Source organism: Bufo bufo, chromosome 11 (genome assembly GCF_905171765.1).
Source record: "Bufo bufo chromosome 11, aBufBuf1.1, whole genome shotgun sequence".
NCBI classification, from domain to species: domain Eukaryota; kingdom Metazoa; phylum Chordata; class Amphibia; order Anura; family Bufonidae; genus Bufo; species Bufo bufo.
In genome coordinates, this window is record NC_053399.1 from 89,417,613 (window position 1) to 89,442,358 (window position 24,746).

The 24,746-nt window shown below is 46.7% G+C and overlaps 1 protein-coding gene across 3 annotated transcripts in view; it reads left to right on the plus strand.

Annotated features, from left to right (window-relative positions):
- Positions 1-2,649: 2,649 nt before the first annotated feature.
- LOC120981967 (pregnancy-specific beta-1-glycoprotein 9-like) overlaps positions 2,650-24,746 on the plus strand; it is a 51,041-nt gene continuing 28,944 nt past the window's right edge. Inside the window, exons 1-6 of one of the 3 annotated variants that reach the window (XM_040411785.1) lie at positions 2,650-2,771; positions 10,029-10,355; positions 10,619-10,861; positions 11,483-11,629; positions 17,617-17,687; positions 20,537-20,748. In XM_040411785.1, the coding sequence (XP_040267719.1) occupies positions 2,717-2,771; positions 10,029-10,355; positions 10,619-10,861; positions 11,483-11,629; positions 17,617-17,687; positions 20,537-20,572 (879 nt within the window). In that variant the 5' untranslated portion in view covers positions 2,650-2,716 and the 3' untranslated portion in view covers positions 20,573-20,748. Of the gene's footprint in view, positions 2,772-10,028; positions 10,356-10,618; positions 10,862-11,482; positions 11,630-16,877; positions 17,055-17,616; positions 17,688-20,536; positions 20,749-24,746 lie in introns of those variants that run through there. The other 2 variants (XM_040411784.1, XM_040411786.1) reach the window with 2 other exon arrangements.

Genomic DNA, 24,746 nt, shown 5'->3' on the forward strand with positions numbered 1-24,746 from the left:
ATGACAGCTTGTATTTAAAATAAAGCTGTTCCTCGATACAGATTTTTGGTATGTGCTACACAAAAATTTGGAACCATTTGTTTCTATATTGAGATCCAAAAATTGCACCATTTGTGTGCTGATGTTCGCTGTGAATTTGAGGTTGAGCTCGTTTTGATTTTGCCCATCCAAAACCCGCACCAAATCATCATGTGACCTGTCCCACACCAATATGATGTCGTCGATGTAGCGCCGCCAGAGAACCAGCTGGGGTCGGGTCTGGGGTTTTATAGATGTGGGACTGGGGAAACTGTAGAATCACAAAATTCCCAAGGAAAACCACAAAAATTATCTCCCAGACTAATTCCTATGAATGGGAGATTAATGAGATGAAATACTATCCTGCAACAGTGAAGCTGTTATTTATGTGTTGCAGTGCCCCTGCATGACACAATATGTGGGTCGTACCAGTAGGACCCTTAAGATCAGGATCTCCGAACACATAAATAACATTAAGAAGGGTTACGATAAACATGTGCTGTCTAAACATTTTAAAATACATCATGCGAGCGATCCAACAGGCATAAAGTACGCGGCTCTACAGACTGTTAAAAAAGACTGGAGAGGGGGCGACTTTATATCTAAAATGTCCAGGTACGAGTCTAAAATGATTTATGAATTTGGAACTATAGCACCTAGGGGACTCAATTCTGAACTCAACATTTTTGGGTTCCTATAGACGGCTCGGTGGCAGGAGAACACGGCGTGTCGATGCCTGGCTGTTTTATCAGCGCACTGACACGTCCTGCACCCTTCCACCGAATCCAGTCATTACATCAATGAAAACCAAAACCGGGGCTCTATGCCGGAAGAATCCTGATCAGTTTTATCCCAATGCATTCTGAATGGAGAGAAATCCGTTCAGGATGCATCAGGATGTCTTCAGTTCCGGAACGGAACGTTTGTTGGCCGGAGAAAATACCGCAGCATGCTGCGCTTTTTGCTCCGGCCAAAAATCCTGAACACTTGCCGCAAGACCGGATCCGGAATTAATGCCCATTGGAAGGCATTGATCCGGATCCGGCCTTAAGCTAAACGTCGTTTCGGCGCATTGCCGGATCCGACGTTTAGCTTTTTCTGAATGGTTACCATGGCTACAAAGACGCTAAAGTCCTGGCAGCCATGGTAAAGTGTAGTGGGGAGCGGGGAGCAGTGTACTTACCGTCCGTGCGGCTCCCCGGGTGCTCCAGAGTGACGTCATTCTGGAGCGCCCCGGGAGCCGCACGGGCTGTAAGTATACTGCTCCCCCGCTCCCCACTACTACTACGGCAACCAGGACTTTAATAGCGTCCTGGGTGCCATAGTAACACTGAACGCATTTGGAAGACGGACCCGTCTTCAAATGCTTTCAGTCCACTTGCGTTTTTCCGGATCCGGAGTGTACACGCCGGATCCGGACAACGCAAGTGTGAAAGAGCCCTTACTTACATTGGGTGAATAACTTATATTGTATGATTAAATGAGCACTTGATATTGGATTGTTCAGTATGTTTAATGATTTGGTCACAGTCCGATCCAGGTTTTGATTCTAACTTAGGCTCCATATAAGGAGCAACATGTCCCTCTTTTCTCATTCAACATATTGCCACTGAGGAAGAAACCCATGCGGTTTTGAAACGCGTCTGGCTAGAAAAGTGACTGCACCCCTGTTATAATTGGTGTAATATTCCTACCATCGGGAATTGAAAATTGGAAATCTGCAAGTGCGAAGCTGAAACAGCGAAGTGCGGTGATCTGCAGGCTGTGAGCATCCGGAAATTTCTATTGCGCAGGTGTCTAGCACTGTCAGTAACCAGAGACCACACGTGAAGCAGTCAGCGTCCGGAAAAATCGTACTGCGCAGGCGCGCAGCGTCATCAACAACCAGAGACTATCCGTGGAGCGGCTGACATCTGAACTGTATGTTAACAGACGCTACTGCGCAGACACCACCTATATTGGGTAAGAAGCGCATAAGCGCTACAAAAGAAAATCACCCGCTATACTAAAAGGCGGCGAAGCGTCCGGACATGTAAGTGGACTTGCGCATCACTACTGTTAACCATCTAACGCACCCATTAGTGTGAATTGAGACATTGGACACTCATATACGCTCCATAGAATATTTTACCATCTTATGGTAAATAGACCAATTAAGAAAATTGAATAGAAAACAACGTAGGGCTGCCGTCCATATATTATAGAGCAAGCTGCGAGAGCTCCGCAGCTTAGTATAAAGGAGGGACCGTGATTATTAATCATTTTTTATGTTTTTACGCATTTATTTTTATTGTTACATTTTTGATCCAATAGTGCATTTCATTGTATGCTGCCATACGGTACATCTATGTCAGTATGTATATATATATATAATATATGATTGGCCAACACCTGCCACAATTTTATAGGTTGGGATTAAATTGTATGCAATTAACTTCTTGTGAGCTGGCCATCTCTTTGTGTATCTGTTGTTCAGCTATTGGGTGGTAGCAGGCCGTGCTCTATTTTGGCGAGCTTCCCATAACTAATATTTTTTGCAACTAACATCAGCTTTGTGGGGGAGCAGCTTTGGAAAGTGTTCCCTAAGTGGTGGGTTCTGTCTGTGGTGATGCATGTGGTAGGATGTAGAAGCTGTGGGAGGAGGAGTACTTTAGAACTTGACTCCCTTAGTTCTGTAGTCACAGTTCAGTCTCAGCAGATGTTCTCACAACTTCTCTTGCAAATGTGTGACTTCTGGAAACTTACAGAAAGAGGTAAGATAACCCTGACCCCCCCAGCTTTAGAGCATTTCTGCAGCATAACCCAACCTATTATTTTCCATCTCCTCTAACCACCTTTCCTGTTACCAATCTACTTAAAGGGAACCTGTCACCGGGATTTTGGGTATAGAGCTGAGGACATGGGTTGCTAGATGGCCGCTAGCACATCCACAATACCCAGTCCCCATAGCTCTGTGTGCTTTTATTGTGTAAAAAAAACCGATTTGATACATGTGCAAATTAATATAAAAGAGTCATATCTTACTTGTGTGACCAGAGAAGAGTCATATTTTCCAGCTCTGACTCATCTCAGGTTAATTTGCAGATGTAACAAATCGTTTTTTTTACACAATAAAAGCACACAGAGCTGTGGGGACTGGGTATTGTGGATGTGCTAGCGGCCATCTAGCAACCCATGTCCTCAGCTCTATACCCCAAAATCCCGGTGACAGGTTCCCTTTAACTCTTAAGGCTGCAGGAGAAGAATATACAGTCACCAAATACTGCCAAATTTTACTTTGTGTTTAATCCTGATACCAAAATGATAAAACTTTTGGAAGATTTACCCTACAAACGTCACATATTGAGGCATTAATAGGATTTTTGGAAAAGCTTTTTTTTTTTTTTTAATCCTGGGGATGAGGTATCACTGAATTCACATGAAGATGGCACGTGGAATATGTGTTGAAAAGTGGTGATTTTTTTTATTTCCTTCGTTTTATCTTTACTGTTTTTAGAGAGGCCATACACATTGGGGTGTGGCAGTTTTCTGGGGTAGAAAAGTGACACGTTTTGCCAGGCATAGATCTCATCTTCTCACAGATGTGCCAACATTACTAATGGTGACACCTCGTACTCCAGTAAGTCAGGAGTCAGAGACACCGGCCATTACAAATTGCTCCTCTAAGATGGCTGAATGAGGGGGTCCTAACACCAGACGTAGAGGGGAAAGAAGGATCATGATAGATTGTCGTCAGAGGTGTCTGGCAGCAGCTTTTCTCCCTATCGAGAACACATGCATGCTCAGCCGAGCCCATTTGGGTTGGAAACAAAGATATTTGTGCAATTTTCAAAAAGCACCACTGTTAAGTATGGGATAATGGAGCTGAAACAATGACCGATGTGCACTGCGGAGCCGAGAAATACTGCCCCCTGGTGGCTGACAGAAAGGTTACCACAAGTCTCCACTTACAGTCTGATTTACTTTAGGTGATATTTAATTGTATTAAATACCTGTTATGCTTTAAATGGCTATTGTTTGGCGGCACTTTATACACATAACACGAAGGCCCGGGATGTGTATACAGGTCCTTCTAAAAAAATTAGCATATTGTGATAAAGTTCATTATTTTCTGTAATGTACTGATAAACATTAGACTTTCATATATTTTAGATTCATTACACACAACTGAAGTAGTTCAAGTAGTTTTCTTGTTTTAATATTGATGATTTTGGCATACAGCTCATGAAAACCCCAAATTCCTATCTCAAAAAATTTGCATATCATGAAAAGGTTCTCTAAACGAGCTATTAACCTAATCATCTGAATCAACTAATTAACTCTAAACACCTGCAAAAGATTCCTGAGGCTTTTAAAAACTCCCAGCCTGGTTCATTACTCAAAACCACAATCATGGGTAAGACTGCCGACCTGACTGCTGTCCAGAAGGCCATCATTGACACCCTCAAGCAACAGGGTAAGACACAGAAAGAAATTTCTGAACGAATAGGCTGTTCCCAGAGTGCTGTATCAAGGCACCTCAGTGGGAAGTCTGTGGGAAGGAAAAAGTGTGGCAGAAAACGCTGCACAACGAGAAGAGGTGACCGGACCCTGAGGAAGATTGTGGAGAAGGACCAATTCCAGACCTTGGGGGACCTGCGGAAGCAGTGGACTGAGTCTGGAGTAGAAACATCCAGAGCCACCGTGTACAGGCGTGTGCAGGAAATGGGCTACAGGTGCCGCATTCCCCAGGTCAAGCCACTTTTGAACCAGAAACAGCGGCAGAAGCGCCTGACCTGGGCTACAGAGAAGCACCACTGGACTGTTGCTCGTCATTCGGAAATCAAGGTGCCAGAGTCTGGAGGAAGACTGGGGAGAGGGAAATGCCAAAATGCCTGAAGTCCAGTGTCAAGCACCCACAGTCAGTGATGGTCTGGGGTGCCATGTCAGCTGCTGGTGTTGGTCCACTGTGTTTTATCAAGGGCAGGGTCAATGCAGCTAGCCATCAGGAGATTTTGGAGCACTTCATGCTTCCATCTGCTGAAAAGCTTTATGGAGATGAAGATTTCATTTTTCAGCACGACCTGGCACCTGCTCACAGTGCCAAAACCACTGGTAAATGGTTTACTGACCATGGTATTACTGTGCTCAATTGGCCTGCCAACTCTCCTGACCTGAACCCCATAGAGAATCTGTGGGATATTGGGAAGAGAAAGTTGAGAGACGCAAGACCCAACACTCTGGATGAGCTTAGGGCCGCTATCGAAGCCTCCTGGGCCTCCATAACACCTCAGCAGGGCCACAGGCTGATTGCCTCCATGCCACGCCGCATTGAAGCAGTCATTTCTGCAAAAGGATTCCCGACCAAGTATTGAGTGCATAACTGAACTTAATTATTTGAAGGTTGACTTTTTTTGTATTAAAAACACTTTTCTTTTATTGGTCGGATGAAATATGCTAATTTTTTGAGATAGGAATTTTGGGTTTTCATGAGCTGTATGCCAAAATCATCAATATTAAAACAAGAAAAGGCTTGAACTACTTCAGTTGTGTGTAATGAATCTAAAATATATGAAAGTCTAATGTTTATCAGTACATTACTGAAAATAATGAACTTTATCACAATATGCTAATTTTTTGAGAAGGACTGTACATAGCCCCGATCTAATTTCATGCGAGTATCGCTATTTTTATGTTTTTATTAGTAAGTGATTTATTTATCACATATTTTATCATGTTTCATTAATTACCCTGCATTTATTAATAGTAATAATCTTTATATAGCGCCAACATGTTCCGCAGCACTTTACAATTTATTTAATCATTTGGATTTTACATATTAAAGGGGTATTCCCATCTGGGACATTGATGATATATCACTGGGATATGTGGGTCCCACCTCTGAGACCTGCTCCCAGTAATAATAATAATGCCCCTCTATAGTGTCCCAGTAATACTAATGCCCCTCTATAGTGTCCCAGTAATACTAATGCCCCTCGATAGTGTCCCAGTAATAATAATGCCCCTCTATAGTGTCCCAGTAATAATAATAATGCCCCTCTATAGTGTCCCAGTAATAATACTAATGCCCCTCTATAGTGTCACAGTAATAATAATGCCCCTCTATAGTGTCCCAGTAATAATAATAATGCCCCTCTATAGTGTCCCAGTAATAATAATAATGCCCCTCTATAGTGTCCCAGTAATAATAATAATGCCCCTCTATAGTGTCCCAGTAATAATATTAATGCCCCTCTATAGTGTCCCAGTAATAATAATGCCCCTCTATAGTGTCCAAGTAATAATAATAATGCCCCTCTATAGTGTCCCAGTAATAATAATGCCCCTCTATAGTGTCCAAGTAATAATAATGCCCCTCTATAGTGTCCCAGTAATAATAATGCCCCTCTATAGTGTCCAAGTAATAATAATAATAATGCCCCTCTATAGTGTCCCAGTAATAATATTAATGCCCCTCTATAGTGTCCCAGTAATAATAATGCCCCTCTATAGTGTCCCAGTAATAATAATGCCCCTCTATAGTGTCCAAGTAATAATAATGCCCCTCTATAGTGTCCCAGTAATAATAATGCCCCTCTATAGTGTCCAAGTAATAATAATAATAATGCCCCTCTATAGTGTCCCAGTAATAATAATGCCCCTCTATAGTGTCCCAGTAATAATAATGCCCCTCTATAGTGTCCCAGTAATAATAATGCCCCTCTATAGTGTCCCAGTAATAATAATGCCCCTCTATAGTGTCCAAGTAATAATAATAATGCCCCTCTATAGTGTCCCAGTAATAATAATGCCCCTCTATAGTGTCCAAGTAATAATAATGCCCCTCTATAGTGTCCCAGTAATAATAATGCCCCTCTATAGTGTCCCAGTAATAATAATGCCCCTCTATAGTGTCCCAGTAATAATAATGCCCCTCTGTAGTGTCCCAGTAATAATAATGCCCCTCTGTAGTGTCCCAGTAATAATACTAATGCCCCTCTATAGTGTCCCAGTAATAATAATGCCCCTCTATAGTGTCCCAGTAATAATAATGCCCCTCTATAGTGTCCCAGTAATAATAATTCCCCTCTATAGTGTCCCAGTAATAATAATGCCCCTCTATAGTGTCCCAGTAATAATAATGCCCCTCTATAGTGTCCCAGTAATAATAATGCCCCTCTATAGTGTCCCAGTAATAATAATGCCCCTCTATAGTGTCCCAGTAATAATAATGCCCCTCTGTAGTGTCCCAGTAATAATAATACCCCTCTGTAGTGTCCCAGTAATAATAATACCCCTCTGTAGTGTCCCAGTAATAATAATGCCCCTCTGTAGTGTCCCAGTAATAATAATACCCCTCTGTAGTGTCCCAGTAATAATAATGCGACACACCATGCCCTGTACATAGACGGGTCCTGCCATAAGGGGCTGTATCTGTGTTGTGCTCCACAAATCGTGGCTCCCGCGGTGTACATGTCCACAAAACGGAGAAGACTAGGACGTGTATATTTCTGCGGGGCTGCGGAAGGTCACGGCGGAGAACAGGACCTGATGCCACATGAGCCGTAGGCTGCAGTCACACCTGCTGGGTTGGATGATTCAGAAAGGCCGATTTTCTCTCCTTCCTATCCGGCCTCTAACGAGACATACTGAAGGCTTCTCTCATATATTGGTATAAAGAATGACGGTAAAAAGGTGCAAGTTTTTGTTTTACGCTAAAATGCGCCACTTTTACGAAAGTTCTGGATGGTGCGGACATCAGAGAGAGACCGGTGGGTGGTCCCGGTGTACTGTCAGAAAACCTTACCTCGTCAGAATTCCTTACCCCACGTGACTTCCGTGGGTGTGCGCCTCCGCGTAAGCACAGTACAACGGTACGGCACCTCCACGCAAGCGCAGTACCAGGGCATGGGTAAGTTAAAATTACAGTGAGCGTTGACTCACGGAAGCGCGACGGGCGTGCGCTCTCAGGGGTAAGGAGATCTGACTGTCTTTTGTCTTTTTAAATCTCCTTACCCTCACACTGCGCACACGCGGATTGAAGCCAGCCAGCAATGAATCTGAAGCGCGCTGTGTAGTGAGGGTAAGGAGATTTTACAATCCGCGCGTGCGCAGTGTGAGGGTAAGGAGATTTAACAAGACAAAAGACCGTCAGATCTCCTTACCCCTGAGAGCGCACGCCCGTCACGCTTCCGAGAATCCACGCTCACTGTAATTTTAACTTACCCATGCCCTGGTACTGCGCTTGCGTGGAGGTGCAGTGCCGTGGTACTGCGCTTGCGCGGAGGCGTGCACCCCCGGAAGTCATGTGGGGTAAGGGAATCTGACGATTTAAGGTTTTCTGACAGAACACCGGGTGACTGTCTATTCTAGATTGAAGTTGCATGCGAAAATGTCGCGTAACTTCCGGCGTTCTCGGTACACCAACATTTGGCATTCGAACACTAGCAGCCGCTCCACGATGCTCCTCACCCGCACATTAACCCTTCACATGAAATAAGGGATTGGACGTGTACCCGCTGTGAGTGCCTCCTCTGTGGGGACATCTGGATGATTTGATAGACCATTGCAGCACCCTACTGGGATATCAATGACTGGAGCGGCTTCACATTTACCTGACCGGCTGCTCCATTCTTTTCAGGGGGCCCCGCTCTCGTCATAGGTGGGGGCCCCAGCGTTAGGACCCCCACCAACCCTTTTTTAAGGGGTTGTCTGGGTTCATCTTCACCCCTCTGGCTCCTATGATTTCATGCACAGATTCTCCCCGCGCAGGGCAAGGGCATTTTTAGGGGATTCAGTGACGTACCGGGCTTAGGGTAAGCTGGGTGAAGGCTTCCGCCTAGCAGTATTCCCGGTGACGTCACCAGCGCCGATGGGCGGGCTTTAGCGCTGCCCTAGCTGTTTTACATCTTTTCCATTAGTGCCGGTCACCAGACTCACTTTTGGGCAGAAGCCTCCGCTTAGCACATGGCACAGGGCAGAGGAAGGCATTGGCGCATGAAATACCCGGACGCTGATGTCAGGGGGGCAGGAGGGGTAAGACGGGGATATGTCCGGTGCCGCACAACCCCTTTTTATGTTGTATTTAGTGTGTTCTGTTCCTATGTCCTTTTTACCGGATGAGAAACTATTTACACCTTTTCCTGTGACATGTAAAGCACCGCCAGACACTATGTGAGTAGTATTGAGCGAACATGTGTTTTAAGTTCGGGTTATCGAAGTATCCCGTTATGGATTCCGCTACCACGGACCATAACGGAATTTAGAATCCATAACGCGATTCTTCGATAACCCGAACCCGAACTTTAGACGCCGAACTTAAAATACAAGTTCGCTCAACACTATATGTGAGCGGACTACAAGTACAAGCATGCACTGTGAATTGGGTATACTTATATCGTTTGGATGGATTGGACTAAACTAATATACTTTTAACCCCTTAGGGTACCTTCACACTTGCGTTAAATTTTTCCGGTATTGATTTCCGTCCTAGGAGCTCAGTACCGGAAAAGAACGCTTCAGTTTTATCCTAATGCATTCTGAATGGAGAGCGATCCGTTCAGGATGCATCAGTTCAGTCCCTCTTACAGTATTTGGCCGGACAAAATACCGCAGCATGCGGTATTTTCTCCGTCCAAAATGCCAGATCCGCCATTATTTTCCATTTAAAAAATGCATTAATGCCGGATCCAGCACCAAGTATTCCAGAAAAACGGATCCAGTTTTCCGGTCTGTGCTTGCGCAGACTTTTAAAAATGTAAAAGAAAAATATCGGATCTGTTTTTCCGGATGACAAACAGAGAGACGGATCTGGTGTTTCATCGCATTTGTTAGACGGATTCGCATCCGGATCAGTCTACAAATGCTATCCATTTGCACACAGATTTCCGGATCCGTCAGGCAGTTCCGGCGATGAGCGGCCCGGTGTATTGCGGATACACCACGGACGTGTGAATGGACCCTTATAGATATGATCTCTCTCTCTAGATGTAGATGCGTTCTATCTATAATTATTTTTCCTTATTTTTCAGGTCTTCTACTATTTATCGGCTTCACATTGATACAAAGCCATGAAGTCAATCGCGTCGCCATCGGCTCGAATATAACATTTTCTTTTAAGCCGTGCAAACTGAACACACTCTACAAGATCCATCACGATCATGTGGCCATCCACATCCCCTGTAATTACAGTTATCTTATACCGGATAAGTATGAAGGAAGGGTCAGTGTGAAGGAATCCACCGGACGGGTCACCATAAGCAATATAACCAAGAGGGATGGCGGCATTTATACTCTGGAATACAGGAACGGCGATGGGCTTAGAGAATTATACCGCCAGATCAGATATGAGGTTCATGGTGAGTGCACCTGACACAGCCACAGTGGTCATGTGACGTACCGACGGTATACTGCGTAGCAATGGCGCCAGGAGTAAGGCATGTGATTGCAGATGTCAGGGGAAAAGGAGTAGGCAGTTTGATTTCAACATGCCTGATCCCATTGTTCTGCCAGCCGCTTACTCCCCTCGGCTCAACCAATCTATATAGTAAAGGTTTTGTCTGCGACTGATTCAGATGACAATCGGTGAAATAAACTAAAGAACCGTTTTTCCTCCTTCTAGATCTTGTCTGGATCAAGGAGCTATCTCGTAACGACACAGGGACAACCATATCTTTTACTGTTGTCTGTGATGGAGAACCGGATGCAGTTAACTGGACCATGGATGGAGAAGACCTGGGAGACGGGAGCTGGCTGAGCCATGATAACCGGACACTCGCCGTTCCGAACAACATCACTGCCACGTTCACAGTTCATGTCTCCAATCTAGTCAGTGCGGACAGCAAAAATATTACTCTCATAAACGGTAAGTCCTAGGAATAAAATCGGAGCAAAAGTCCCATAAAATTCCTTCAATCGGAAAAAAATGGAATTTAATTCCGGATTCTCAGATCTGAGAATTGTCCAGAAGACAATGAATACAAAAAGAACATCACCTGCTACCTTCACATCTTCCCTGCTAATCAGAGACGGCCCCTTCCACCCTGGATCCTATTCCTGGCCACCACTATTCACCCGATCCCCCTGGTCCCTATTCAGCTGATTTTGCTATGGATACAGTCGTTAACCATCTGAACAATGTTCTGATCATGAATGATAATAGTTATGTCTCAGGTACTGAATACTTTTGGTTCTGAGATGTGGTCCCAGTGGATCACCAGGAGAGAAGATCCTGGTCCCTCTTTGCCCCTAGACTAGTGGTCTGCACACCCCCTGCAATCTGAGGTATTGAGGGAAGCCGTCTAGCACTTAGGTCAGACCTCCACTAATGTAGCGTTTGTCACCGATCCAGTGGATAAGTGTTTCTGACTGGAACACCCCTTTATTTTTTCCAAGAAGGCTGCGCGGGCCTGTTTGCCAGACTTTGGCGCTGTGTATTTTTCTTTATAGCACTTTTATGTAATGACTTTTTCTGCTTCCTGTCTAGATCTCAATGGAAAATCCAATCCTTTGGGGGTCGTCATGTACCCGAACATTACCAAAGTGATATGGGCCGAAGGCGGGGGCCGGCCCAGCAATCAGACACTCGTTCTATCGAGGAATGTCACCAACCTCTATGTCCTGACCCCGTCAGGTAAGTTTTCTTATGTGCGAGACTTTACTGGGCAGCATGACGCCTGGATACTAGTGGGGTGTGAGAATGTTGTGACCATCAATGGAACCATAGAAAACAAGGCCTTCTACAGTCATGTCATTGAAAAAAATAGTTATGGCCACTGTGGGAAGGCGCAGGGGTCCGTCATTGACGGAAGGTACGTGTCGCCGAGGTTCCCGGCCTCGGTGAGATAAGAACCGGTAGTTTAGTGTGTCAGCGGCAGCTAGTGCTCGCTGACACTGTTTTACTTAGTGTGGCTGTAAAGCCGATCCGAGCCGGTTCTTATTGGGAGCAGTCAAAGAGCAGGGTGGGTGGCTGTTCCCCACGTCCAGGCCAGGTTTTGGGCTGGGGTTTAGAAACCCAGCCAGCAGCTCAGCTGGTGGTGGAATGTATCCTCCATCTGACAGTGGAGCTCGGTCAGGCCTTGTTTTGGGACCTAAACATTTGGTACCGTGCTGGAGTGACACTGCTGGGAATCAGGCGCCCTAAAGCCTGCCGTGGATAAATCAGCCCGCCAGGTGACATTCTTGTTCTGTGGACTTTGTGCGGTGTGAATTAACACCAGGACTCAGCAAAGTGTTTGTGTTACTTTTTTCCTTCGGTGTGAATAAACACTGAACTTTTTGCTTTACTACCATGTTCTTGCCTCTGTACTGCGTCTGCTTACCCTGCCTACCAGACCAAATCCCTACAATTGGTGGCTTGGAGCGGGCAAGCACTATGAGGCTACGCGGAACTTACAGGGGGGTTCTTTTGGGAGGGGGGCACTCAAATCCCGTGTCCCTCCTCCCCGGACCCGGCGACTGGTGCCCACCAAACCTGCCCGGGATGAGGCCCCTGTGGACCCCGCTCCAATGGTCTGCTGGCGGTGTCGGGAGCCTGGCCATGTTCGAGTGGACAGCAGGAGGAACCCATGGACATGAACTATGGCTTCCGTCAATTATTGTATGCCGGGAAACTGTGTGCCGTGGGTGCTCCGGAGTCTCTGAACCACCTGTGCCAGGTGGAGGTGGCACCTACGAGCGTTACCCTCGTAGGTGCCCAGCTAGCTCAGCCTTATCGTTGCTTCCCCCCGCCCATCTTTTCCCTCTGACCGCCCATCTACTTACTTCTTGTTTCGCCGAGATCCCGCGCCTGCGCACTCAGTCCATCGGCCAGCGCATGCGCACTGCGATGCCCATTCCTTGTACGGCATCACAGTAATTAATGTGCATGCGCCGATCGAATGCCTCCTTTGTGGTGTTTTCATGCCGTTAGCCGGCGCATGCGCATTAATTACTGTGATGCCGTGCAAGGAATGGGCATCGCAGTGCGCATGCGCCGGCCGACGGACTGAGTGCGCAGGCGCGGGATCTCGGCGAAACGAGAAGTAAGTAGATGGGCGGGCAGAGAGAAAGAATGGGCGGGGGTAAGCGATGATAAGGCTGAGCTAGCTGGGCACCTACGAGGGTAACGCCGCCCCTGGGCACTTGCGAGCCCTCATTTGCATATGCTACTAAGATGTTTTTTGCCGGTTTTATAAGTCCAGGATTGCTCATAAAGGTAACGTTTTTATTAACTGTAAGGCTGCTAGAAAGCTTTGGGAAGGGTTAAAAAGGTGAAACTTTGATGACAGACTCCCTTTAAAAGACTACCCCACTGCTATGGTGTCTCTGTCCATGGTTTCCGGCAGGTGGACCCACGAGGTGGCTGTCGCAACCAACCTTCACTATGAACTTATCATAGGGAGAGACTTCCCGGCACTGTGGCCTGCTACGAGAGTGACTGATACCCATGAGACAGGGGTAACCCTAGAAGAGTGGCCCGGCTCAGGGGGGAGACCAGAACCCTGGGAACCTGAGTCCAAAGGGCCAGCAGTAGGGGTGACCGCCACTTCGGTGGAAGAGGGGGAAACAACCCCACTAAGTGTAATGGTGGGAGACATGGAGGACTTGCTGCCGGGGCCTGAGCTCCGGAGATAATTTTGGTACTGCACAACACCGGGATCCAACCTTATCCCGAGCCTGGGAAAATGTACTAATAATAGATGGTGAACCACAACAACCTGGGGCAGAGTCGGTGTTCCCCCGTTTTGTGGTTCATCAGGATATGTTGTATCGGGTGAATCCATTAAACAGTTGGTGGTGCCCCAGGCTTATCGCAAACTCGTGTTAGAGTTAACCCACCAACATGTTCTCGGGGGTCATCTGGGAATGCAGAAAACACAGGACCGGATACTACAAGGGTTTTACTGGCCCCTGTAAGTCTTGTCCGACCTGTCAGGCAACTAGCCCCCAGCACCTTTTTCGCAGTCCCTTGGTGCCTCTCCTGATCATCGAGGTACTGTTTGAGCTAATCGCTATGGACCTGGTAGGCCCAGTACCAAAGTCCACTAGGGGACACCAACACATCTTGGTTGTCTTTGATTACGCCACTTGGTACCCGGAGGCGGTGCCACTGCGACATACAGTACAGACCAAAAGTTTGGACACGCCTTCTCATTCAAAGAGTTTTCTTTATTTTCATGACTATGAAGGCATCAAAACTATGAATTAACACATGTGGAATTATATACATAACAAACAAGTGTGAAACAACTGAAAATATGTCATATTCTAGGTTCTTCAAAGTAGCCACCTTTTGCTTTGATTACTGCTTTGCACACTCTTGGCATTCTCTTGATGAGCTTCAAGAGGTAGTCCCCTGAAATGGTCTTCCAACAGTCTTGAAGGAGTTCCCAGAGATGCTTAGCACTTGTTGGCCCTTTTGCCTTCACTCTGCGGTCCAGCTCACCCCAAACCATCTCGATTGGGTTCAGGTCCGGTGACTGTGGAGGCCAGGTCATCTGGCGCAGCACCCCATCACTCTCCTTCATGGTCAAATAGCCCTTACTTTCAAAGTTTTCCAAATTTTTCGGCTGACTGACTGATCTTCATTTCTTAAAGTAATGATGGCCACTCGTTTTTCTTTACTTAGCTGCTTTTTTCTTGCTATAATACAAATTCTAACAGTCTATTCGGTAGGACTATCAGCTGTGTATCCACCTGACTTCTGCTCAACGCAACTGATGGTCCCAACCCCATTTATAAGGCAAGAAATCCCACTTATTAAATCTGACAGGGCACACCTGTGAAGTGAGAACCATTTCAGGGGACTACTTCTTGAAGCTCATCAAGAGAATGCCAAGAGTGTGCAAAGCAGTAATCAAAGCAAAAGGTGGCTACTTTGAAGAACCTAGAATATGACATATTTTCAGTTGTTTCACACTTGTTTGTTATGTATATAATTCCACATGTGTTAATTTATAGTTTTGATGCCTTCATAGTCATGAAAATAAAGAAAACTCTTTGAATGAGAAGGTGTGTCCAAACTTTTGGTCTGTACTGTACATCGGCAAGACTTATAAAGAGCTAATGGAAATGTTCTCCCGAGTGAGGCTACCTAAAAAGGTTCTGACTGACCAGGAGACCCATTTTATGTCCAAGGTCATGAGGGAACTCTGTAAGTTACTGCGTAATAAACAGTTACGGACGTCCGTGTACCATCCACAAACAGACGGACTGGTTGAAAGGTTTAACAAAACTCTAAAAACCATGTTAAAAAGGGTGGTGTCCAAAGATGGGAAGGACTGGGACCTCCTTCTGCCCTATCTCATGTTCGCAGTGCGAGAGGTGCCCCAGGCCTCTACTGGGTTCTTGCCCTTCGAATTGCTATATGGCAGACACCGTCGTGGTTTGTTGGACGTAGCCAAAGAGGCGTGGGAACAGCAACCCACTCCGCACAAAAGTGTCATTGAGTACGTTACCAAGATGCAACAGCGAATATAGACTGTTTTGCCTCTTGTCAGGAAGCACATGGAGGCCGCTCAGCGAGGCCAGAGTCGGATCTATAATCGACAGGCCCGGGTCCGGATCTTTAACCCGGGTGATCTGGTTTTGGTTCTGGTGCCGACCGTGGACAGTAAATTCCTAGCCAGGTGGCAGGGGCCCTACGAGGTACGTGAAAAAATTGGAGACGTAAATTACAAGGTACACCAGCCAGGGCGGCGAAAGCCGGAGCAGGTTTACCATGTTAATTATTTTAGAGATATGTAAACGAGCCTGGTAAGGTGCCCAAGGGGCTGTACTAATCTTCTTGGTGCCCAGCCACGCCCCCCTGTGAAGGAGCCCAGCACTGCCTGCGTCCTCCGAATCTCCTCCTTTCTTCACAGTTAGATTGCCGTAATCTCGCGATGCGCAAGATCGAGCATGCGCAGTTCCTTCACTGAGGCTGATGCCAGCACAGGGAAGGAACCCTATAGCGGCACAGCACATGCGCGAGCTCGCGCATAGCGAGATTACGGCAATCTAACTGTGAAGAAAGGAGGAGATTCGGAGGACGCAGGCGGTGCTGGGCTCCTTCACAGGGGGGCGAGGCTGGGCACCAAGAAGATTAGTACAGCCCCTTGGGCACCTTACCAGGCTCATTTACATATCTCTAAAATCCTTTTTTAAACGAAATAAAAGCACACAGCCCTACAGGACCGGTATATTGCGGACATGCTAGTGGCGATCGTGCATGTCCGCATCTCTATAACCGAAAACAAGGTGACAGAATCCCTTTAAGTTTACAGTAGAACACAGGGCAGGCCGGTTACAGGGAAACGCGGATGCCCTGTCCCGAGTACACTGTCTGGCATGTGTTCACCCCCTCAGGGTTGAACAAAGGGGGGAGGTATGTAGGAAGGCGCAGGGGTCCGTCATTGACGGAAGGTACGTGTCGCCGAGGTTCCCGGCCTCAGTGAGATAAGAACCGGTAGTTTAGTGTGTCAGCGGCAGCTAGTGCTCGCTGACACTGTTTTACTTAGTGTGGCTGTAAAGCCGATCCGGGACGGTTCTTATTGGGAGCAGTCAAAGAGCAGGGTGGGTGGCTGTTCCCCACGTCCAGGCCAGGTTTTGGGCTGGGAATAAAAACCCAGCCAGCAGCTCAGCTGGTGGTGGAATGTATCCTCCATCTGACAGTGGAGCTCGGTCAGGCCCTGTTTTGGGACCTAAATATTTGGTAACGGGCAGAAATCCTTCAGCACAATGCGCTTTCCTGGTGCGCCCAGGCAGTGTGAATGCTGCAGCACCAGGCGCAGCCTCTGCCGTATGTACAGGGCAGACCATGTGTGCGTGTGGACTGAGCGCCTGTTCTATTGTCACAAACTAATTCTATGGCATTGTCTTCTCTTGCTTTCCTGGAATCTCTTCTACTTTGTCTTCGGCAGCTGTTCAGGTAAGGCACATCCAGAACACACTTGTAAGGGGTTGTCTGGTCAACTGTATGGCCGTTATAAGCTGAGGCAAACAAATACACTCAGCAGACCGCCCCTTTAAAGGTATTTTCTAAGAGTTTAATATTATCTAGTCTCAGGATCGGTCATTAGTATCTGATCGGTGGGGGTCAGACTCCTGGCAGCAGGCTCGGACTGGCCCACAGGGGTGCAGGGGAATGTCCCGGTGGGCCCCTGAGCAAGGTGGGCCCCTAGTCTCCCACCCCCTGCACAAGTGGCACATATCACATTAGATTTACTGTACTACATACATATATTCAATGTACAGCACCTCAGCCAGTCTATGTTCATATAAAAAACGTAGATTATTTATTATATTTGAATGTATCCGTATGGTGGGCCCCCAAAATAAATTGTATTGTATATAGTGCGTTATTGGCGTGTATTGTATATAGTGCGTTATTGGCGTGTATTGTATATAGTGCGTTATTGGCGTGTATTGTATATAGTGCAGGGATTAGCAACCTTTGGCACTCCAGCTGCTGTGAAACTACAACTCCCAGTATGCAAACTTACTAGGCTGCTGTTGTAACTCCCACAGAAGTGAAAGGAGAATTCTGGGAGTTGTAGTTTCAGGACAGCTGGAGCGCTGGAGGTTGCTGATCCCTGATATATAGTGTGTTATTGGTGTGTGTTATATAATATGGATAAAATAATACTTCTTCTATTACAGAGGTAACTATACTTCGCCAGGACAGAGATAGATTCATCATCCTACCAGTCCTTTCCATCTCACTTCTGGCGGTGAGTTACTATTCTTCTGTACCTTTAGGGTCTAGTCTAGGACTCCCGCAGGAATGATGAGATAAGAAGTACAGACCCTGCATCTATTTGCCATAGACATGGCAGCAGCGGTGAAAAGAAAGCGAGACAGGAAGATGGCATGTGCACACTGCACGAGTCATCTCCGCAAACATCCGATTTAATAAATACTTGATGATTATTATTAATATTTTTATGAAACAACCGTTCTAAAACATCCTTTCTCTATATTCTGTTCCTCCTAATGATTTTTTAAATACATAGCCATTACCAGTTAGGGTGGGGGGTGTCATTACTGTCAGTGCTGATAGTCCCAGACTGTGTTGGGATAGACCTCTCTGGCAAGGAGAATAGTAACACCTGCTTGTTAACTTACGGAGAGTTCACATTGCCGTTATTTTTCCGTTCTTCTGATTTGTCAGAAGAACAGAAAAATAATTTAAAAAAATACAACGGATCCTGTGCTGTCCTGTTATGGACATTTTACATCCCTTAGAGCCATTTCCGTCTGAGATCAGTTTTTTTAGACTGACTATGCTTGCCGTACAATTGATTTCCACCAAATAATGGATTTGGTGGAAATTGCTCAAACAGATGCAACATGTGCATAACTGATGTACAGGATCCGTTTATTTTATTTTTTGTTCTCTTGACTGATCAGAATAACGATGATGTAAACTCAGCCCTATTCATACATTGATCTGAGGAATAACAGGTGTTTAGGTCAGTTTCACACTGGCGGTTATCTTCTCTGGCAGGCTGCGTGCAGCGGTATTTGTCCGGCCGCCTCTCGGCTGCGGCCCAATCTACGCCTCTCCCCATTATAGTGAATGGGGCCGGGCATATACTGTAGTACGGATCCGGCAGGCTGTTCTACTGCCGGAAAAGATGAACGCCAGTGTGAAAGAATTCTTAAAGGGGTTGTCGCATTCAAGGAATAGGCGATACGTATTTGATCAGTGAGGTTATGAGCGCTAGGGGGCTCGTGGTCGTACATGTGTGCTGCCGCTCTAGTCAGCTCTGTGGCTCTTCTGAAGAATACAGTGCTCAGCTATCTTCACAGTCCCATAGAGATGCATGTCACTCCGGGACCCCTATTCTTTTGAACAGTGGGGGTCCCATCTTACCATGAAAAAAACTTCTTTTATATTATTATTATTTTTACTTATTTTTTGCAAACATTATATATGGACTAAGCCCTCACTCTGATGGGATAAAGTCTGACTCTCAGCCAATATATTTTGATCAAAACACCTCTCTGCCTGCCTACCAGCGCCAAGGTGGTCTCAGTCAGGCAGGTCCTACTCTAAACCTACCTATGCCATATGGGCATCTATATTCAGGAGAGCAGACCCTGGACATCTAGTGTGCTGCTCCTAGTCACCTCTGAGCATCAAGCATCCAATGATAAGAAGAGCCCGCACAGCTATATGTGCCACCTAATCGAGAGTGAGGGCTTAGTCCCTATATAATGTTTGCATCTATTGTGTTTATTAGTGCATTATTTTCCATAACTTTTCTTTCATACATGTAGCCAAGCTCATTAGGGCTGCAACGATTAATCAACGTTATCGAATAATCGGCAGATTCGTTGCTATGCAGGCGGTCAGGCGCTATGCCTGCGGGTCCTTGAACTTTAAATCAGCGCATCTTTATTACCTTACAATGAAGCTCCAGTAACAGGCAGAGCGGGCGGCGGCGTAACGTAACTCACTCACGTGACGCGCCTGCTCCATTCATAAAGTGGGCGTAGCAGGCGCGTCAAGTGAGTAAGTGACGTTACGCCGCCGCCCGCTCTGCCCATTACCTGAGCTTCATTGTTAGGTAATAAAGATGCGCTGATTTAAAGTAAAAGTTACTGCCGGTTAAGGAATACTGCTGTGAGCGGCGGGGCCGGGGCTGTTATGGGGAGGGGGAGATCTGTGTATGACACTGTTATGGGAGGGGGATCTGTGGAGGACACTGAGATGCTATACAGTGTCATCCACAGGTCCCCCTCCCCATAACAGTGTCATCCACAGGTCCCCCTCCCCATAACAGTGTCATCCACAGGTCCCCCTCCCCATAACAGTGCCATCCACAGATCCCCTCCCCATTACAGTGCCATCCACGGATGCCCCCTTCCCCATTACAGTGCCATCCACGGATGCCCCTTCCCCATTACAGTGCCATCCACGGATGCCCCCTTCCCCATTACAGTGCCATCCACGGATGCCCCCTTCCCCATTACAGTGCCATCCACGGATGCCCCCTTCCCCATTACAGTGCCATCCACGGATGCCCCCTTCCCCATTACAGTGCCATCCACGGATGCCCCCTCCCCATTACAGTGCCATCCACAATTTGTTTTAATATGGTCTTTGAACATAATTTTTCAAGTGAAATCATTATGGTGTTTTTTCCCGATTAATCGCTGAAAATATCGACAATTAATCGATTATTCAAATTAGGCTGAATGCACACGGCCGATAGCGGTCCGTGGTAACACGGCGTCATTGGTTGCTATGACGCCGTGCGCTTCCTGCTGCCGCCGCAGTACAGTGATGCATTGGTATAGATCATACCAGTGTATTACTGTACTGCGGCAGCAGGAAGCGCACGGCGTCATAGCAACCAATGACGCCGTGTTACCACGGACCGCTATCGGCCGTGTGCATTCAGCCTAATCGTTAGCTGCAGCCCTAATGCTCATCCACATGTTCATTTATTACATCATGAAGGATGTTTTTTTTAAAATTATTTTTATCTTTTTTTTGTGAGTTTTGTTTTTATTTTTTACCTAACATCTTGTTTTGACTTTTTTTTTTTTTTATTATTATTATCTTTTTCAGGCGATTGGGCTTTTTGTCTTTTGGAGAAATGGTTGATTTTCAGCATCTTAGAGCTTTCACATCATCTCAGGGTCTTGCTGCTACAGAGTTGTGGACTATGAATTACATGAATATTGTAATATGCACAAGATAGACTCGCTTTAGCGCATCATCAGAATGGCTCGCAGAATCACTGGTACTCAGTTACCATCACTGGATGACATCTTCACTGCTCGCTGTGGAATCCAACTCACCCCGGCCACAGCCAGTGGCGTACCGCCAATATAGGCAGACCACGCCGTTGCTATGGGGCCTGCTGCACAGGGGGGCCCGGAGCGCAGGGAAGGCCCCTCCCCCTCCGTTTATTTTAGCCAGTACTAGTAGTACACTACATACGCTAGTCTGTTGCGCAGGCGCATCGGGCCCGCGGCACTTGCCTTTGACTGGCGAGCCCCCCGCCCCCCTCGCGTCTTGTATTAACCTACCTAACTGCAGGAACTTGATTCTCCCGGCCAGGCTGCGGGCGTGTTCTCTTTTCACACTGGCCAATCAGCACAAGTCAGCAGCACAAAGAGGCAGCTGCTGATTGGCCAGTGTTTGCAGGCAGCTAAAGCGGGCGCTGCTTAAACCCATTCATTCTCTGCGCACCGAGCCCAGCCCCAGACTGAAGGTCTGCCTGCCCGCCCGACCACTCCTGACCGGACAACGGAGTCCCGGACGTCCTCTATTGATTGGTTGGTGTGCCGTTGTTGTGTATGGGAACGGGAAGGGATAGATTAATGCAGCATTGCCTGCCACTGCCAGGCAGCAAGAGAACTCATAGGGAGGGGGGCTCATAGAGGACAGTCTGCTGCTATCCTCCTACTCTGTCCTGTATGAGCCTCCCACCTGAGTCATCTATGAGCTCCCCAACCCCTAATGCCCCCCAAAATGGCCAGGGGGGAGAGGAGTAGAAGGAAAGCACAGTGTCCTGAGCATTTTGGGGGGCATTAAGGGTTTGGGGGGCTCATAGTGGATAGTGTGCTCTCCTACTCCTTCCCCCCCCCTGGGCATTTTGGGGGCTCATAGTGGACAGTGTGCTCTCCTACTCCTTCCCCCCCTGGGCATTTTGGGGGCTCATAGTGGACAGTGTGCTCTCCTACTCCTTCCCCCCCTGGGCATTTTGGGGGCTCATAGTGGACAGTGTGCTCTCCTACTCCTTCCCCCCCTGGGCATTTTGGGGGCTCATAGTGGACAGTGTGCTCTCCTACTCCTTCCCCCCCTGGGCATTTTGGGGGGCATTAGGGATTCATTAATGGGGTTGTGGCATGGGAGGAGCCAGGACAGGAGGTGGGGCGGGCCAGGGGTGGGGTTAAGGGGCCCAATTCAGATGCTTGCTATGGGGCCCAGTGATTTCTATGTACACCCCTGGCACAGCCTTTTCACTCCCCTACCCTCTGGCAGGCGTCTCAGAGCCCTACATGCCCGCACCACTAGGCTGAAGAACAGCTTTTACCCCAAAGCAATCAGTCTCCTAAATGCTCAGAGATTATTGCCCCTTCCTAGGATAGAAACTACCACAGACTGAAAGTGACGGCTGCATTCGTGACCCCATGATGACCTCTTGTCTGCAGTGGTGTCTGATCAGGGTGTATATATACTCGTAAGCACTTACTATATATATGCTGTGAATAGTAATGCCTTCTAGTGCAATGCTTTAGTTTAAATGTCAGTTCTTGTTCCTCTGTCCATGGCATCTAGGATCGCTCCGAACAACATTTCATTGTATTGTACAGTGACAATAAAGGCATCTTATCTTATCTTAAGCTTCTCTCAATTCTGAAAGCAGTATTTTTTTCTTGTCCTTACTTCTGTAACGCCCCAGAGTGCCGTTACCACCTGTGCGCCTCACTACTATCTCCTATGGTTGACCTGATGCCATCACATGTATTTATTGCAGGAGCGTCACACTGAGCATATCTATTTTATTGAAACTGTTTATGTTTTCATGTAATATGTCTGGTTCACCAGCAGATGGCGACATAAATGGCAGAGCTATTTTACCTAGAATGGAACCCTTCTCTCCATTCTAGCTCTTTCTAAGAGGGAGGGACCAGTAAGTGAGGAGTCAGTCTAGTTTTACCCCAGTTGACGAGCCCTGTCTGGGCCAGCTTGAGCACCTTCAGCTCTACTGGATAAGGAGGCCAAAGCCTGAAGCCTCAGAGACCAGGAGTAAAGTGTTCCCTGGACAAAGCTAGAGACAGACCAGATTACAGAGCAAAGTACAGCCTGTAGCTAAAGCTAATTTCCACAGTTATCCTGTCAGCACAGCAGAGCCAGAGAGCAACAGACGTAGCAGAGAGGAGTTTGCCTGCCACAGTTAACGCCAAAGCCTGCTGGAAACCAAGATAAAGCCTGTTAATCGTTCAGAGAAAAGTTTATTCAAGTAAGGCTACTTTCACACTCGCGTTTGGTGCGGCTCCGTCATGGATCTGCACAGACAATACAACCGTCTGCATCCGTTCAGAACGGATCCATTTGTATTATCTTTAACATAGCCAAGACGTATCCGTCTTGAACACCATTGAAAGTCAATGGAGGACGGATCCGTTTTCTATTGTCATATTGTGTCAGAGAAAACGTATCCGTCCCCATTGACTTACATTGTGTGTCAGAATGGATCCATTTGGCTCAGTTTCATCAGACGGACACCAAAGCGGAATGGAGACAGAACGGAGGCAAACTGATGCATTCAGAGCGGATCCCTATTCATTCAGAACGATTTAAGGGCAAAACTGATCCGTTGTGGACCTGAACGGATCTCACAAACGGAAACCAAAATGCCAGTGGGAAAGTAGCTTAAAGCTGTTATCAACTTCATCATAAGGTCTGGACTCAATTTATTCTTCATCCCCCTACTACTACCCCTTTTTCTGCATCGGTGCCAACGCCAGAGGTTCCAGCGTATCCAGGTAGGAGCACCGCGACACGTGCAACAACATTAAGGGACATTATAGGCTACCCTACACCACTCGGGCATTCCTACACCTGGGTACCATCCACAGTATCACTGAAAGGGGCCCTGTGCCCTTGTTGCTTCAATGCAACTGGCTTCACAACAAAACAAGTAATTTTTTCCCCTCCTAAAGGGACCCCTAGCAGTGGCGTTTCCGCTGCACTTCTTATTCATGTATTTAAGTGTAGGTATACGTCTTATATAATAGCTCAGTGCACTGGTGCAAGAAGATAAGGCGGAGGATTGACCCATCGAATCAATCAGTTCTAACGGAGAAGGGAGACAACTTGAAGAACAGGTGAAGACGTAATAATCGGAGGATTGTCTGACAAGTCACACGTGCGGGAGATAAAAGAATCAAGCAAGGAGGCCATTTGTCACCTTAGATCCCAGGCCGATTTTTGCAAATCTGACAGGTGTCACCTTATGTGGTAATAACCTTGGAACGCTTTTACTTATCCAAGTCAGGGTCCATTCACACATCCGTGTGTGTTTTGCGGATCCGAAAAACACGGACACCGGCAATGTGCACATCACCGGCACTAATAGAATATGCCTATTAGCAGACAAGAATAGGACATGTTCAATTTTTATCGGGATCGGAAATGCGGACCCGGATATGCGGGGCCGCATATCGTGCGGCCTCATAGAAATGAATGGGTCCGCAATTCCGTTCCGCAAAATGTGGAACGAAATTACGGGTGTCTGAATGGTGCCTCATTCTGAGATTGTTTTTTTTCGTGACATATTTTACTTCAAGACTTTGAGTCTATAAATTTGAGTCAATATATTTCACCTTTATTTATAAAATTTCTATTTCTCTGCTTTTAAAACAGAAAGTGATACCTCATAAAATGGTTATTACATTACATTCCCCGTATGTCTGCTTCATGTTGGCATCGTCTTTTTAAATGTCTTTTATTTTTTTTAGGACGTTAGCAGGCTTAGAATTTTAGAAGCAATTTTTCTAATTTTCAACAATTTCCAAAACCATTATTTTTAAGCAACAATTCAGTTAGGGCTCTTTCACACTTGCGTTGTCTGGATCTGCCATGTACTCCATTTGCCGGAGGTGCCCGCCGGATCCGGAAAAACGCAAGTGAACTGAAAGCATTTGAAGACGGATCCGTCTTCCAAATGCGTTCAGTGTTACTATGGCACCCAGGACGCTATTAAAGTCCTGGTTGCCATAGTAGTAGTGGGGAGCGGTATACTTACCGTCCGTGCGGCTCCCGG